The following is a 17,608-nucleotide window of genomic DNA, read 5'->3' as shown; positions in this document are numbered from 1 at the left end:
AATTACTGAATAATCAACCAGGCATTAAGAATGCCAAAGGCCAGGACAAAAGAAAGAAACCTCTTTATCTGCAGGATGTCTTTTTTGTTTTGTTTTTTAACAAAACATTACCTCCATTTATATTGTAATATTCAGGTAAAGGGCCTGATCTTTCAAGGAGCTGAACATCTCAAGCAAGATGCTGCACACTCTTATCTGTCATTTACATCAGTGAAAATTAAGAATGCTCAACACCTCATAGAATCCAAGAAAAAAGATACATATATAGGAGATCAAACATAGATGACATATTATTGTCTTAATTAATATTACAGATTAAGATTCACATTCTTCCCTTTTGAGGATTTGCTCATGTAATTTTAAATGGTAGTGGATGTTTATGTACCACAATGACAACATACAGTACTTGGTGTTTAGGGTGCTTGTTTTTCTGAAACTCTGTCGACACAACAGGCTGTTTCATAGGGCTTCTTCCCTCCATGCATTTGGCTAACCTGAGTAAATATGACCATGTGTTTACTCTTTACCCATATGTAGTTTTTCACTTGCTGACTTTGCTTCTGTATTGTATCTCCATCGAGTACAATAAAGACTGGTTGAATGGTACTATCTTATAAATATCTGAAGAAGGTGTCATTAAAGGTCTCACTGGGAAAAGAAATAAATAAGAGAGTTATATTGGCACTATACATATGCCTCACATTTAATGAATTTAAGAAAATGCATTCTACAGGATGAGATGATAATCTTCAAATCAGAGACGTTTGTCTGTTCCCTACATTGATAATGATGGAAATCATACATATATGGAGCAATGTCTTCAACCTATCAGATCAGCCCAAAGCTATTTAATCGTGTCACAAATCTTCAGGATATCTCTTATGGTAAGATTTTGCTCTGTGGATCTGTAATGCTGTTTTAAGAAGTTATAAAGCATATCTAGTCAGGCAATTCCCTTATGGCTACAAGTTTGAAGAGGCTCATACAGATGTGATTTCATTAAAGGTTTGTTGTTGTTTGTTTTTGCTTCCAAAAGTGGGTCAAAACCAATCTGGGAATTAATTTCACACAAAGGATTTCAGTATTTTGGCAATCCAGACTATTTTGTCCCCAAGCACACTCCTTTTGGAAAATCAGCGCATTCTGGAGGGTGGGAAAATTCAGGTGGGTTCATAAGATATTCAGGAGGCTGCTTTCAAACATGTTTCGTAAACATTTAAGTTATATGTTTAAGTTGTTTAAGTTATAACAAAAATAGGAGCTATAACAGTGCAGATCTGATTGCAGATTTTGGCCTTTAGGCCCTTTACTGCTCTTGATTTATGTGCACATCTCCCATGTGAAGGGGGGGCAGTATATGATGCTATGTTTTTATTTACAGAAAAATCCAACTGCATCTTAGGGCAACAACTTGGGGAGACAGACCTCTCTCCAATGCTACCCATCTTCTCCATCTCACCTGGCAACATAACTCCCTCAGAAGGGGGGATACCCTACCATAATTCTTCCCACCACCACCACATCTATCTCCTTACTACCTCTCATAGGAGATAGAAGATTCAGAGGGAGAATTAATGCTGTCTTGGACACTATATTCCTTTCTTGGACACTAGTTCTCTTTCTTTGCCTATGGATAAAGGAAACACTTTAATTCTCTTAACTTTGAACAAATTTACCTAAAGACTAAGAGGTAGTGTTAGGAAATAGGAATGCACAATACTTTAGAATCCTATGGGAAGCATACCATGTAAGAGCCATCCTTATCCTTCTCCACCTCCCCTTATCTTCTTCCACCTTCACCCAACACCACAATCTAAAGAGAGTAATATATTAAAATAGAACAAGGGTCACACTTTGCCTTCTTTGTCTAAACTACAGGAACTACATAGCATCCCTAAAAAGATATGAATTAGTTTGATGGTTTTCACTGAATAAGTCTGCTTATCTTGTCAATGTTTTTTCTGCATTTTAACTGACAAATCATCTATAAAACTTAAAAATGGCCATTTAATGTCAAAACAAATATCTTCAGATAACAGCAAGCAGAGTGCAGTGTATGGTAAAAGAAACCATACCTGATAATTCTAATGGCTAGATTGTGACACCCTTGTTCACATAAGTACCTTACTTTGCTAGCAGATCTATGGACTGTCTGCACAAAAAGTACTCCTCAAGATGAGTAAGAATGACACAGTCTAGCCCTAAATTAGACAACATTCTTATTTCCTACATGCATATACAAAATTTCAGATTAAAAGCAGCTTTCAGCAATGTAATGTGATTAAAAATAAAGCTTTGCATGTTTTGGTCATTCGTAATAAAATGGGCACACCAGTATATTGTGTATTGTATTTCCGATAAGTAATGCCACTCTTTCTTTAAGTGAATTTGTTTATAAAGTTAAAAGGATTCAAGTGTTTCAGGTATCCATTAGCTAGTTAAGGAAGCTAAAGTAATAGTGTCCCTCCTTGTTAGCTATACTCTCAGCCTGGCCTGGAAGATGAGACACTGTCAAATGAGGGACTAAAAAAAGCAAATCAGCTTCTGTGTGCTTCTCACTACCAGCCAAAATGGATTAACACAGCAAGCAGTGGAAACCAAGCAAACTACTTTAATGAAAAATAGTGGGGTAAAACCTTTAACCAGGATTTCTAACATCAAGTCCATCATTTCAACATGACCTAACTAACTCACTCATGACCAGGGCTTTATAATTTATGTTTTCAAAAATGACATTGAATGTAGGCAGAGCATAGGAAGCCATGTTCATTTCTTATAGACCTCATGGGGATTGGTGCCATATAAGAAGGCAGATATCTAGATAGGATATATAGTGTCTTACTTACTGGTACTATGAAATGTTTTTTAGCAAGTACTTATGTTTACATCGTAAAACTTTGTGCAGAGCTCTGCCCCCCTTCTTTCTCCCCCAGAACCCTGAAACAAGCCAGGATATGGTGCTTTGGTTAAATAGGTTGAGGACAAGGAGATTGCCATTCATCCCCTTAGGCAGTCTCTGAAAATCTCAGCTACTGTGTGAAAAATTAAATTAAGCATCCAAATTCCCTAGATGGTTTCGAAAATCCCACCCTGTATATTTGTGATGAGAACTTTTGAAAAAGTTGTAGCAATTTCCTAACAGCTGTGGAATATCCATTGTGTGTACTGAGTGGGCGTCTGTTTTTCCATTATCATCCTGACTCTTGTAGGTTCCTACAATCTCTGAAATAATCCTACCGTAAGAGATCTATGAATAAAAAAGTACATGAGTTTCAACAATATTAACTAATCAGGGCAACAGCTATCCTTTCTGAGCCCCACTTCAGCAATCTAATCTATATAGATACAGGTCCGAAGGGGCTTAGAATGATATTCCATCCCCTATCATTCTGTATCCATAGGCTTAGGGATAGAAATATCGTTTCAGAACCCTTCATACCTGTATCTGATAGAGAGAAGATAGATATATCCTTTTAGACATTTTTTAAACCAAATATTTCTACTACTGGAAATGTGACTGACTGATCTAACCAGAGCTGAACAGAGATGGATGCACTGTTTTCATCGTCTCTCTGTCATGTGTTTGGTTGTTTGTTTTTTTGCAAATGAAGTGTCTAAACTCACCTGCTGTTTTACCTGCATGTAAACACTACAGAAATGGAATGAGCAGATGGGAATAAAGCTATTTTACCAAAGCTTTGGCTAACAGATCCAGAGTAGGGTTTATGGGTTTTTTTTAGGATTCATGTATTCTTTTTATCAATTTCGTGGGTCAGGATTCTCAAAATGTCTTACTATTTATACCCTGCTTAACAAAAAGACAGTCTCTCCAGAATTACCACAGACACACAGTGTTGAGTTGACTAAAAATTCTATAGTCTGCTTTGTTCCTCAGTAGTAAAAATGAATCCATATCAGCCAGGATATAAATAGTAAATAATTGCTAGTGAACTGGTGATGCATTTGCAGCACTATTTTTGGTGGCTTCCCTGTTCATTTCAGGGAAGGCAGTTAATCACAAAGCAATACAGAAACTTGGACAAGTAATAAGGCTCCAGGTGTTGTCGATGTCATGAACTATCTTTCCAAGGGTGACTCTTGAGTCAAGCTTTAAAGCTCTGACTGTGAATTACTCCATTTCTATCAACCATCAGTCAGGGAGATAGAAAACCTTCTGCCATGCTGCATGTCTAGTAGAATGGGTCCTTGCAATTGTATTTCATTTCCAAAGTTGACCAAGATGCTGGAATCAATTTAGACTCTTTAATGGCGCTATTTGCCTTTTTTTAAAAAATCTGCAACGGTCTTTCCCCATCTGTTTTGCTTTCCTGTGTCTGGGCTTAGCATAATGAATCAGGCAGACTGAAAACTGGACAAATATGTTATCCCTTGATTCTGAAGGGCCGTGACAATCTGGGTGCTGGAGTATGATGTTAGAGCAATTGGGCTGTGTCCTGAGCTGCCCACCAGCAGGCAGCCAGTCCCTGGAGAGACAAGTACACAGGATGCCTCACTCTAGGTAGGGGAGGTTCTCTTTGATGTAACCCAGCCATTGCATTGTGGACACACAGAGTGTAACACACACAATAAAGACCTTTACATTCCATATTTGGTTACAGTTTGCCTCTGTAGCAACTGGGGGGAAAAGGCTTGATATGCAGGCAGCTGGGTTACATTAAACGTTAGAATCTTTCTACAATAGGACAATTTTGGTCTCTCCCTCTCTACCCTCCAACCTCATTTTCAGGACAAAGAGCGGGGGGCGGGGGGAAGTCCTGTCAACACCATTTTGCAGTGGGAGAGGGAGGGAGAGAGGGATGGGATTTGTTTACATCCTTCTGTTGAGAGGTAAAAACCTTGTCAGGGGCTTGACGGGGGGAACCCAGCAGCCCCCCCCCCCCCCGAGGCTGATTCAGACCCCGCATTTGTGCCTGGACTTGGGCTTTTTTTGTTTGGAGGCGATATTTCCAAGAACAGTTATTGGCCCTTGTAGGGGAGGGAGGCGAGCACTGCAGGTTAAAAACGGCTTAGTGGCTGGGCGGTCTCAGGAACGCTGTCTGGTGCTGCTGGCCGTGGGAGTCAGAAGCCGGGTGCGGGGCGCAGGCCTGGAGCCCTGCTCTCCAAAGTTGGTCTGTCTAGCCTGGCCCTGCAGCAAAGCCCGGCTGGCGGGAGCTGTTTGCTGAGCAGGGACACATGGGCGCCGGTATAGTCTCCGGGTGGGGGGAGGGGAGGGGCCCCCGGCGCGGAGCCTTACCTGGACATGTGCTCCCGCTGCGGTCTGTGCGCCTTCTCCAGCCCCAGCTTGGTGAAGATCCCCACCAGCACCATGACCGCCACCACCCCGCAGATGATGTAGACGATGAGGTTGGTTTTATCCCTGGTGGGGTCGTGCAGGGGGTCGTCGATGCGGGCAGGAGGCTTCCCCGTGTTCATCCACACCGGCGTCTCGTAGTTCGTGCAGGTGTTTTGATCCAGCCGGGTCTTCTTGAACTTGCAGCAGAACCTGAAGCCACAAGTGCCGCAGCAGAAGACGAACTCCCCCGAGCTGCAGTTGAACGGCGGGTCCCACTGGCCCATCACGTCGAAGTAGCCCCGGCAGAAGTCCGGGGTCGGGGGCGGCTCCGAGGCGTCTCCGTGCTCCCCAAAGCTGGAGTGGTTCCCCCCGGAGAGCACCACGATGCTGCCCAGGTGCTGCCCGGCTTTCTCCTGCGCCCGGCACACCAGCGTGAGCAGGTCGGCCACCAAGCAGCCGAGGGCCAGCCGGAGGAAGCCCTTCATCCTGCCTCCGCCGCCGCCCGAGCTGCTGGCTGCTGCGCGGCGCCAGGAGCCGAACATACAGGGGGCTCGGGCGGGGGGCCACGCGCTGCCTCAGCCCGCTCGCGCCGGCAGCAGCCTGGTCCGCGCGGGCAGGGGCAGGGGCAGGGGCAGGGGCAGGGGGCCGAGCCGCCGCCGCCTGCCTGGCGGGCTCCCCCAGCCCCGGCAGCTCCCAGCGAGCGGAGCGAAGTGAGCGGCACTTGTGGACTCGAGAGCGGAGCGTGCGGGAGAAGAGGAGCGAGGGGGAGGAGGGGGGAGGAGGAGGAGGAGTGGAGCGGGGTGGAGGGGGCCGGGGGAGTGAGGGGGCAGAGATGAGAGGAGGGCTGGGGGGGGGGGGAAGGATCGGTGGGGCTGGGGCGAGCGGGAGGGGTGAGGTGCGGGCTCTGCAGAGCAGGGGAGAAGCGGGCGCCGGGAGAAGCTCCTCGCGCAGCCTTGTGAAACCTGCGGGCGCCAGGGGAAGCCCCCCCTCCCCCCCCCCCGCTTCCCGCGCCCTGTGAGAAAGCCCGGCCCGTCCTACGAGAAAACTCTCTCCCTCCGAAGAGGAGCCCGTGGAGCCCCACCGGAGACGAGGGGCCGGTGCATCCTGACAGCGTCCGCGAGAGCGCGCGGCGGGGCGCCCGGGCTCCCTGCAGCAGGCAGCTGACGGGCGAGCGCTGTCACCAAGGGGAAAATCCGATTTGGCGGGCAGCGCGGGTACGAGCGAGGGAGATGCGGATTTGGAAAGCAAAATCCGTCTAGCGAAGCCGCCTACATGAGCCCCAGCGATGCCTCCGAGGCTGGCGGCACCAACGCGCACAGCCAGAGCAGCCCCCTTCCGCTGTAGCTGGCCGCTGCTCCCCGCCCTTGGGTCCTACAGCAGGGTCCTTTGCGAGGAGGGGGTTTCCCACACGAGCCAAGGTGCAGTAGCTGCTCCTCCCCCTCCCTTCCGAAGCCCTGAGCGGTACATTGCGGCGTCTTTCTCCCCAGCCCATTCCCACCCCCCGCTGCCCGCCGTGAGTGAGGAGCTGCCCGCCACCTGGGGAGACAGCGTGCCAATGGGGATGAAAGGGACAATCAGACACACGGCTCAGCCCTTCTGGAAATAACAGAAAAGGGGGACTGGGAAATGCTAGAGGCAGGTGTCTGGGAAGAGGCTAGAAGCCTCGCTGAGGTGCTACCCCCCCGATGCATTTCTTCAGGAGAGCCCGGAGAGCCACGTGGGAGACGAACAACGACCTTTTGCACCAGTTTGCATTGACTTTGCTTTTACTCCGCACCTTTGGAGTCTGACCCCACGTCCCTCCGAATGGGGGCAGGATTTGAACAAATGCGGGAATTATATGGTACTTGGAGGGCGGGGAGAGCAGCTGCCACTTTCCTGATACTTGAAGAGAACAGTTTACTATGTAAAACCCTGCTTACACCCTAATCCTCTTATCAGTCTCTTAAGATTCACTTACCTATATAACGAATGCAATAGAGACCAGAAAAAATCTAAACCTGTATGAGACTATGGCTATTACATGGCAGGAAGTGTAAACACGGTGTACTCGTCATAACCTATGCTATGGAATGATCCTACCTTCTTGTCTTTCAGACCCGAACTCCCTTGTATCATTTATTGAAAAAAGTACTTTGTCAGCCAGTAAGGCTGGCTCCTGAGGACATCCTTACACTGCAGGCTATCAGATGCACAATTAAAATAACTTCCTTCCCAACACGCCTTTGATCCTAGGAAAGACTTCTCAGTGATTCACTCCATCCTAGTTACTCTGCTTTCTCTTCTCCACCACTTGGTTGGAAATCACCTGCAGAAATAGTGAGAACATTTTCCTGAATACTATGCTGCCAACCAAATGCTAGGAGAAGTCCACTAAAGTGTGGCTTAGCAGACTGTGGGCTGTGTTTTAAAGCAGCTTCCCATCTCCTCTTCCTATATCTCAGATTGCATCACCAGGGCCTCTCTGCTGTTATCTCTAAGGAAGAGGGGCTTGTTGATGGGGCTCTGAAGCCAGTGTGCAGGGTGGCAGGTCACAATTCAGTGGTGGTTCTTTCCCATCTTTGCGAGAGGGCTGGATTGCTGATGCATTTCCAGGGCTTCAGCCAGCTTCCTATGGGAATTGTTAAGAGTCAGTAAGTAAGCAGAAAGGTGAATCAGAGGACAAAGCAGACGTTTGGAATCTGAGAGGGCTGTAGTTAGCTAATTGCGATCCTTTGCCATCTCTTAAAAATAGACTCTAAGTACAGTGAGTCTACTGAGCGTTTTGACAGGAAGCCTGGCATCCCTGGCCAGTGGGTAGGAAATAAAGCCATGAAATTCCACAGCAGAGGAAAACAATCAGTTCCATTCAAATCCAGCTTTCTTTGGTGTTAATATTTAATTCCTAAAACCTCCATCTTCATCTCCATCTCTTTTCAAATCTCATCAGCAATCATCTCTTTCTTGCCTTGCCTATATTTCTCTCTTCTATTATGTATTATTTAACTCTATAAAGCACTTTGTGGTAGAGTTTGTACTGAGGATGCTGCACAAAATGAAGCTGTACCGTATTTTATAATCAAATACAGAGATAGAGGCCCCAGGCCCGCCAAGCACTTGAGAAGGTGTGTCACTTTGCAAACCTGAGTGGTCCCATTGATTTCACTTGTTAGGCAGGTGCTAACGTGCTCTGCAGGATTGGGGCCATAAATATGTAGATATAATAAAACTATAAATTAAACCCAAACCTGGGCTGTTAACACTAATTTAGTTGAACCAGAGATAACAATGGAAAGATTTTTTAAATTCTAATAAAGGCAAAACCTGAAGGATTAAGGCCAGATTCTAATCTCAGTTACACCAGGAACTCCACTTGCTTAACTGAAATGAGATCAGAATCGGCTTCTAAGTGATTTGCCCCGGGGAGTAGAACTGGGAAACACAAGGCATAATTCAAAGCCCACTGAAACCAACAGAAACACTCCCACTGACTTAAGCGGGGGTTTGGACCAGGCCTATAACTCATTAATTTGAAGTCTCTACTCCAATTACACGCTCTGCCTTATTTTATTTTATTTTATTTTTGTATTGCCGTAGCATTTAGGAGCCCTAATCATGGACCAGGACCCTATGGTACTGGGCCCTCTACAATTTATTTTTAAATGACTTCAATTACAAAATATAGTTGCTAAAAAGAATTGTAAATCATCAAAATGTGAAATCATTAAGTATAATAAATATTATAAAAGAAACAAGAAGTTGCTGTAGTTTACCCTTATTCAGACACAGATATCTCATTGAAAGCAATGGGAGTTTGCACAATAGAACTATGGTAGAATATGGGCCATTATGTGACAAAGGAAGTATTGTTCAACATTAGGGCTTAATCCAAAACCCACCGAAGTCAGGAAATAGATTTACATTTACTTCAATGGACTTTGGATCAGATTGTTAGACTTTTACAGTTTTAAGCTATAGTCTATCACAGTGGTTCTCAAACTTTTGTACTGGTGATCCTTTTCACATAGAAAGCCTCTGAGTGCGACTCCCTCCTTATAAATTAAAAACACTTTTTATATATTTAACACCATTATAAATGCTGGAGGGAAAGTGGGGTTTGGGTTGAAGGGCAACAGCTCGCAACTCCCCTCCACACCCCATGTAAGAACCTTGTGAGCCCCTGAGGGATCCCGACCCCCAGTTTGAGAACCCCTGGTCGTATTCTCCACCAAAAATGTTATGCTTATAAGAAGCACACATGATCTTTTTTAGGGGAGAAGGCAATATACCACATTTATTAAAAATACAACAATTAGCATATGCATTCAATCACACCACACACATGCACAGTCCCACCAGTCGATGTTATAGTTACCAGTCCAGCGTCCGGATCAACCTAGTGGCCAGCTAGGTTGATCACGGGTAGGGAGGAGCCAGGTTCCATTGGTCACGAAATGATGCTCCAGGAAAGTCTTGGCAGGACGAACCCAAAGTTTCATGGCAAGGCACCCGGTTTATATAATGATTTTCCTTCATTAGGACCAATGAGTTTTGCACCGTCATGCTGTAATCAATTGTTGTTTGATGAGTGCTTGTTTTCTTAAATTGTCCTTCTCATTCTTTATCTAATTCTTTCATCAAGTTCCTTAGGGAGTTATCCCAGGCTGGTTTTGATCACTGCTATCTTGTCCCCATTGATAGGTGCCTCACTCATTTTTAGAGTCAAAAAGAAAAGGAGTACTTGTGGCACCTTAGAGACTAACAAATTTATTTGAGCATAAGCTTTCATGAGCTACAGCTCACTTCATGAAATCATACAGCAATGCATTTAATACATGCTACATTATTATTCTTTATTTTTTATTCTAAATTATATAAATTACAAACATAAAATCCTACTACAACACTATCACTTTTTAAACCCTTTTGTTAATTGATATTGGTTTAAAATGAAAAATATTTATATAGTTTCCACAATATTTTCTGGTAAATATTATTACTTGCTTCCAAAACAGCTGAAAACTTGTAGCCTTTCAGAATAATTTTTTTCCCAACTCATACCTATGGGGTTCTCTCTGCTGCCTTACTCAGGCAAATAGTCCTTAGCCATATGAGTAGTCCATTGCAGGATCAGGCTTTACATAGGGTCAGATCCTACTATGACTCCCCCCTTGCCCCAAGTACTCCCATTGATGTCACTGAGATTTTTCAGATGCCAATCAATGACAGGATGTAGCCCAAATTTGTTAGAATAATAGGCTTCTTGTTGGGAAGTCCTGTAGTAGTAAAAAGCCAGCTCTCAATAAGAGTTAGGCAAACAATTCAACCATCGTTAGTAGCAGTGGCATTTCAGTAACACCTAGCTCCAATCAGAGCCTTGTTGTTCTAGGCACTATACAAACAATTAATAAATGGTGTAGATGTTAAAACCATTATCATAATCTATTAAAATGTTATGAAGTTTGTTAGTAGAGTCATGTTCTTTATATCAGCAACAAATGGTTTCCACCAAGTTACCACAGACATTATAGTGATGGACACTCCATATACTTATCTAATAAAAATATTACTATAATTTTTCCTGGCAGACATCCTTATCAGTCCTAGCAGTCAAACTAAGTATTACATGGGCATGGAAAAAGGATGACTTTCTCACCATTAAACATGGCCTGTCTGCATCAAGGTTGAGCCATGCTGGTGAGGCATTGAGGAAGTTTGCCATACCACTGCCCATGCTGTGCTTGTTTTATGGCTAAACAGAATTTGGTCTCTAAGTGCATCAGGTCAGCACCACTCACAAAATATGTAAAATAATTTAATTCATAACACTATGTGTATAATATGTTGTATTTAGCTATCTAAGGTGTTAGAGCTAATCACTACAGCATCCCTTTATTGACAATGGGGAAGTAAGGTTAAAGCAAGGTTGAAAATCAAGCAAGAAATAATAATTATGAATTAAACTGAATGTTGAGAGCAATTTGATAGGCATCTACTCTAGCGATGCTGTGTACATACCAATTGCAATTGCCATGTTTAAAAATCCATATTTCATATTTTTCATTTTATAATAATAATATTGACTTCAGGGCATTTCCCTGGGATTAATGACTGACTAGGGTGAAAGGCTCAGTAGAGGGCCATAAGCCATCAGTTCCTTCTAACCAGTCATTAATGCCCTGCACCTTAATCATTATTATTAAACAGACATTCCAGAGCCATGAAAATTACTACAACAGTAGCCAGACAGTACTCGATCCCTAGACAGTATTGATGTGAGGGGCATTCTGTGAGAAGAAGTGTCATGTGGCAACTGCAATGAAGCCGTCAATATCCATCTTCTTGACAGTAATAACTCATAATATCACAGGGTGCTTGGATGTATAGATAAGAGATTTAATACATTTGGAAAACAAAGGAGATGATTCCTCTATACAAGTCCTTTGCCATGCTGCTTTTGGAGTACTGAGTACAGTTTTGGTCACTGATCTTTAAAGAGGACATTTATGTGTTAGGGAGCATCCAGAGGGTAGCTTGAGACACGAGAGAAAGGCTTCAAGAACTAAATGTGTTCAGCACGGAGACTGCAGGAGATCGGTGGTTTACAAATTCTCAAGGTGGGTCCCTTGATTTACTTTATTTTTTTGAACCTGGTTTGTTTCTTTGGAATACCTAAATGTTCTGCTTGCATGGTGATGCATCATGCCACCCCGAGCCCTGCCTGATGTCCAGTTCCTCCACTAAGAGAAGGAGGAACAAATACAATGGCCCGATTACCATCATACCAGTGCATCACTGTCTGAAAATCTGGCTATTGTGATTTGATACTAAATCTAACTTTCCTTTTTCATTTTTTCTTGGGCATGTGTCTAAGTCCACTCTTGAACTCCTTTGGACCTTTCCATTAAAAAACGTTTGCACACACATAATGAGATTGTAACAGAATGTGCTAGGTCTGAGAAAATATTACGCATCATGCTGCTGTAGAAGTGCAATTTTTAATATTTTATTTAAATTAGCTTCATATGACAAGCATGTAACAGTGGGCTCACCAATGATATTGCCAGTCCAATGGCAAGCACTTCATGAGCTAAAGCTAATTAGCATGCAAGCCATGTTTTCCTGACTCACCCGGGGAAAACAGTTCACTGCAGTTCTACAATATTGAAACTACGTTTAACACCTGATATTCTCCTTTTCAATCCTAATGTAAAACTGTAAGTTTAGTAGTTGCTTACGTTTGGGTATTTTCTCTCTTTGAATGGAGATAAAGAACCCTTGACAGTTCTAGTTGTTTAAGGTTAGATTATTCATTTCTACAAGTTCAGTTTAATTTAAAATGTAATCTGAATACTTGTAAATATATTAGGGAATCCATTTACAATGCACAGGTTATCTGTATATACAGGAAAAGGAAACATGCCAAAAGTCCAAAAATGCTTTAAGCAGAATAGTTGATAAACTAGGTGTGCCCTAGTTTGTCTATTGCATGGCTATTGCTTTGCCTCTGGAACACAGCAAATTGTCAGTTAATTTCTAACTTCTGCAGCATTGATACGGCTCGTGAATTATAATAGTATTTGCAATTTCATGAAAATAACTTACGTTTCTGCTCATTAAAAATCAGGGCTGTCTACAGAATTCAGAACTATGGGTAACTTGCCCTGGGGTTTGTGGGCTACGGCAGTTAACAGAGTGGCCACTGCAGATCATTCCATACTCATGACAATAGAACCTTTATAGCACACCACACCATCATGTATTCTGGACATGCCACTGGTTACTGAAAAAAAAAATTAGGAATGTTTTAGAAACTCTTCAAAAAGAAATTAGGACTGGATTTTGTATTCCTCTACTTGCAAAGCCAGATGCCTTCATTGTCATGAGTTCAACTGTGCAGTGCTCAGAGGGAGCCATAAAACCCTTTTTAAATTGACTAAAATAGCATTAATATGTCACACATTTAAAGGCAATGGGAGAAATTCTGTATCATGTGTGAGCTCAGCTCAGGCATAGTGGAAGGTGCACTGCACGGAGAAATCCATAACCCAGTGCTGCCTGGCCCTGAAATATGAGAGTAGCTGATCCACGCTACTGCTTAAGATCTATAAGTGACCTTGTGATAGTGGAGGATCACAGGTAGCCAAGCTTTACTCTAGCGTGCCTTTTCTCTACCCCAAGAATACCCTGGACACATTACTTCTCTCCTCATATGCCAGAGGAGGGGGCAGCTGGTGCAGAATGCAGCTATCTCACCTCTGCCAGCTTTGTGTCAGTGATTTTTCTAGAGCTACAAGTGAGTGGTGCATCTTGGGGAAAGCTGGGTATCTTTTTTTTCCAGTGTTATAAAGCTGCTGGTCTACATTTTCAAAAGTGCCCAATGATATTGGGTGTACCAATTTTAGACACATTTCAGGAGCCTAATTTTCAGAGAGAAGGTGCTCAGCACTTCTGAAATGCTGTCTCAAGTCAGGCAACCAAAATCATGAGTCACTGTTTTGAAAAATTAGACCACTATTTTTAGTGGTGCATGCCCACAAGATAGTGAACTTTAAAGCCACAATATTTTCATATATAGAAAAGTTGCCACTTGCCCATCCTGGTCATGGGGTTTTTTTGGGGGGGGGGGGGGGAATTTCACATTAGAAAAAAGAAAAGGCAACATTTTGCTGGCACGTTGATATTTTTAAACATGTCAGCAGTCTGAAGTTACTCAGAGGTTTAGAATGGTAAATTAAGTCACAGGAGAGATGGAATAGTAGACATACAGCAAGTAAGCTGTCGGAGCTATGATAAACTAATTTATTCCGTGGATCTGCAATTTTTCACATGGAAATCAGCTGCAAATATGTGGCCAACAATTTCAAATTTGCTTGCCAAAATTTACACACTCAGGGTCTGATTCAATGTCCCCTGAAGTCAACAATTGTCTTTCCATTAACTTAAATGGGAATTGGTTTAAATGGGAGTTGGTTTGGAACTCTCTCATTCAGAGAGCTGAGACTCACAAACATTGAAGTTAATAGAAATTCTGAGCGCTCCATGCTTCTGAAAGTCATGTAGCCTAAGAGCCTAATAATGGATTTAGAGACCTAAATTAAGACACCCAAGTTTGAAAAGGAGAGGAGTGTGTGCACGAATGCACGTGCATGTATATCACTAGCTTTCCAGACAGACTGTAAAAACAGCCTCTTCTTAACTTTATTCAACAGTCAATCCATAGAGTAGTATTGGAATTGACCCCAGGGGGATTTTCTTTTCTGCCTCCCAGGTAAAAATAGCAGGTGGGGCAAAATCTATGATCTATGCATACTAATAGCTTGGCCAAAAAAGTATGAACAGATCAAGATGCAAATGCAGCTTCATATATTTTCTTTCTAAAAAAGGCATTGTGATATGGTTAATATGATTTATCATTTGGTATTTTTCAAGATAGTACAATCCTTTGTAGTTTGAACAAAAATAAATCCTTCCAATCTCTCTCCTCTTTGCATCATGATAGTAGTACATTGAAGAATAAATGTCTTAAGTAAATAAAGTGCTCTGTGGAAAATCATGTTTGTTATTAAAACATTGTAGTCTTTTTTTCTTGTGGTTTTGCAAAGTAGGTTTGCTTGAGGTATTTTTATTTTGAAAGGGCAGTGATTCCCACAGCTGATAAATAATAGGAGAGATAAAAAGGTTTTAACAGTAATGTAAAATGCACATCAGAGAGTTGGGAGAAGTAATGCGACAAGGTGCTGAAAGCAGATCCTGAGATGTCTTGTATTGCCACATTTTCTTAAATCAGCATATTATCTCTAACCTGCTAAATATCATCTAATTTTAATAACACGTTAGGGTAGTGGCAGCTAGCACATATATAGGACATTCCTGCAGACTACTCCAAAGTTAGACTTAATACAACATGCTGGCAACTAAGATCTACAATTTTTAGAATATTTTATATGAGCATCTGAATAGTCTCAAAATTATGGTACCGGCTTATATGGAAATCATATTCTATAGGGGCAGCTGTAATTTAATTTTTTTTAAAGGGCAACTCCCAATCTTGTTGGGTGAATGTGGGAGTTAGTCTGTCATTCACTCCCACATGCCTGACAAAAACCTGGCTGGTAAAGAGACAATTTTGTAATTTATGTACACCTGTGCAGCCTTTAAATATGATTTCCCAGGTTTAAAAATCAATGGGAGTTTTGCCATTGACTTCAATAGGGCCAAGATTTCACCTTCGGGGTCACAGTGTGATACCCATTCTCACACTGAATAGTTCTTAACTCCACATGGAGTTTCATTAGTTTCAATGGGACTACTTTAGAAGGAAGGTGCTATTCATTGTGAGCAAAATGGTGCTAAAGATGGCTCCCTGCCTATAAACACAAAAGGACAGAGGCTAGAGACAGAAGAGGTTAAATAAAAGGTGAAAAAAACAAAATGTGGCTGAAGTTAAAACTAAGGGCCACTTTCTGACCTGTGCTGGATGGATGCCTTTGGGGCAGGAGGTGGTGGAAGGAGCCTTTTATTATCCAGATACCTTACATTCCAATGCAAGATAGCTAGTGCTCAACAGAGTATTAACAGAGAGGCCAGGATATCATGTCTATCAGCATACCCAAGGAGGCATGGTCTTATAGCCTGGTGATTTGACCTCACACACAGCTCACTAGCTCATATGCTCAGGAGTGCATCATGCACTAGCAGTGAAACCAATATAAAAAAATCAGTAGTGTGTTCCACCATACTTGTTAGCACCCCTGCAACCTTTCAGCCATCCTGAGCCATTTTTCTGCACCCTAACTAGATGGTTCTGAGAGCAGAGAGACTGTTTCACTCTCTAAAATCAGGATCTACCACTACAGTTACATTACACTGGAACAATGGGACAGTTACCTTCATTTCAATGACAGGGAGAGTATTCTCAGTAACTGGCCCATGGCTAGGTAATTCACTCCCTTAAGATATTAGAAAAATCATAAATCCTCCTTGGGACTGAAATGTAAAACCCATTACTGTAATCTGTACTTTCCATAATAATACTAACAAAAATAATGAAGCCATCTTCCCTGGGAGTTGGACAGAAAGCTAGAGATCCTTTATTGTATTTACTCTGAGAATTTGTAAGGTGCTCTGATACCATGGTGATGAGCATGGTATAAATGCTTAGCTAGATGGATAGATCCAGCTGGCCCCTCTCAGCTCCTCCTACACACACCATGGTGCTCACCAAAGCAAGTATATCAGTTCACTTTTTTTATTAAGTGTATAGGCACATATTTGCAGAAATGACACCCATAGCAAACAAACAATACTTTACACACTTGATTAGCAGCAAATATAAAAATGAATATATAAATAAACATACAGTGTTCTTCCAATGAAAAAGCCCTTCATACATCTATCTGTCTGTGTCATTTTAAAGAGGATATATATAAAATGATACGACCCTGCTTGTCCGGATAATGTTTATTATTCAAAGGTTTAGAAAGACTCATCCAAGTTGAGTCCTAACTTGCACTTTTGCTGTTTACATAGGATTTGTAGACAGATACCAGTTTTTCTTATCTCAAAGATAAATACTTACTATATCAGTCTTTGCATCATAGGCTGTATCAGAAGTATCCTAGAGATAACACAAATCTCTTAAGGAAACCAAGATTCTGAAAAGTAATGGAAACTTCTATAGTTTCACAAACTATTTCAAGGTTGGAGAGTATTTACTTTGCCTGTCAGACTTTTCATAGTTTTGAATATTAAGAACTTTACTATTTTTGCATAATTCAAACTTTCACAACTTAAAAAAAAATGATTCCCCAAACAAAACTACTACCACAACTGGCAGTTATCAATATCCTTGTTGGTAGTTTTCAGAGTAGCAGCCGTGTACTCTTTTCTTGTTGGTAGTGTCAGCAGACAGCAAAGACTAAATAGCTAAAGAAAAGCAGCTAAACTTCATCTCTAAAAGTAATTATTCCCCGGTCTGATTGAAGGCACTTTAATGGGGCAATGTGGGAGCAACTTGCACCATTGCTTCAGAAATCTTTCCAAAGGTCCAAAGGCTTACAACACTCCTGTACAATTATCCAGCCGCTGTAATTAATATTAACATATTTGTTTTGTAAAGAACCACCTTTCAAAAGGTATAATTAGTTACTAAGGCACTGTATTGGGCAAATTGCTGGATGCTTCCAAAACAATTATATTCATAAGAGAAGAAAAAGGCAAACAGTGGGGCAAATAAAAATGGGTGCAATTTTAATTGATTAAATGGGATTAGCACACCCTTTCACCAGGAGTGAATTTGATCCTGTCTCTGCATGAATTACAAAATTCTGATTA

The 17,608-nt window shown here is 42.1% G+C and overlaps 1 protein-coding gene across 2 annotated transcripts in view; it reads right to left on the bottom strand.

Annotated features, from left to right (window-relative positions):
- The window catches only part of SHISA9 (shisa family member 9), a 249,914-nt gene extending 243,381 nt beyond the window's left edge, over positions 1–6,533 (bottom strand). The window contains exon 1 of one of the 2 annotated variants that reach the window (XM_043493851.1): positions 5,255–6,533. In XM_043493851.1, coding sequence (XP_043349786.1) covers positions 5,255–5,835 — 581 coding nt within the window. In that variant the 5' untranslated portion in view covers positions 5,836–6,533. The remainder of the gene's footprint in view (positions 1–5,254) is intronic. The other variant, XM_038419502.2, reaches the window with a different exon arrangement.
- Between the last annotated feature and the right edge of the window lie 11,075 nt (positions 6,534–17,608).

Source organism: Dermochelys coriacea, chromosome 10, assembly GCF_009764565.3.
Source record: "Dermochelys coriacea isolate rDerCor1 chromosome 10, rDerCor1.pri.v4, whole genome shotgun sequence".
NCBI classification, from domain to species: domain Eukaryota; kingdom Metazoa; phylum Chordata; order Testudines; family Dermochelyidae; genus Dermochelys; species Dermochelys coriacea.
The sequence above is the reverse complement of the archived record's forward strand: the minus strand, read 5'-3'. Positions and strand labels throughout refer to the sequence as shown.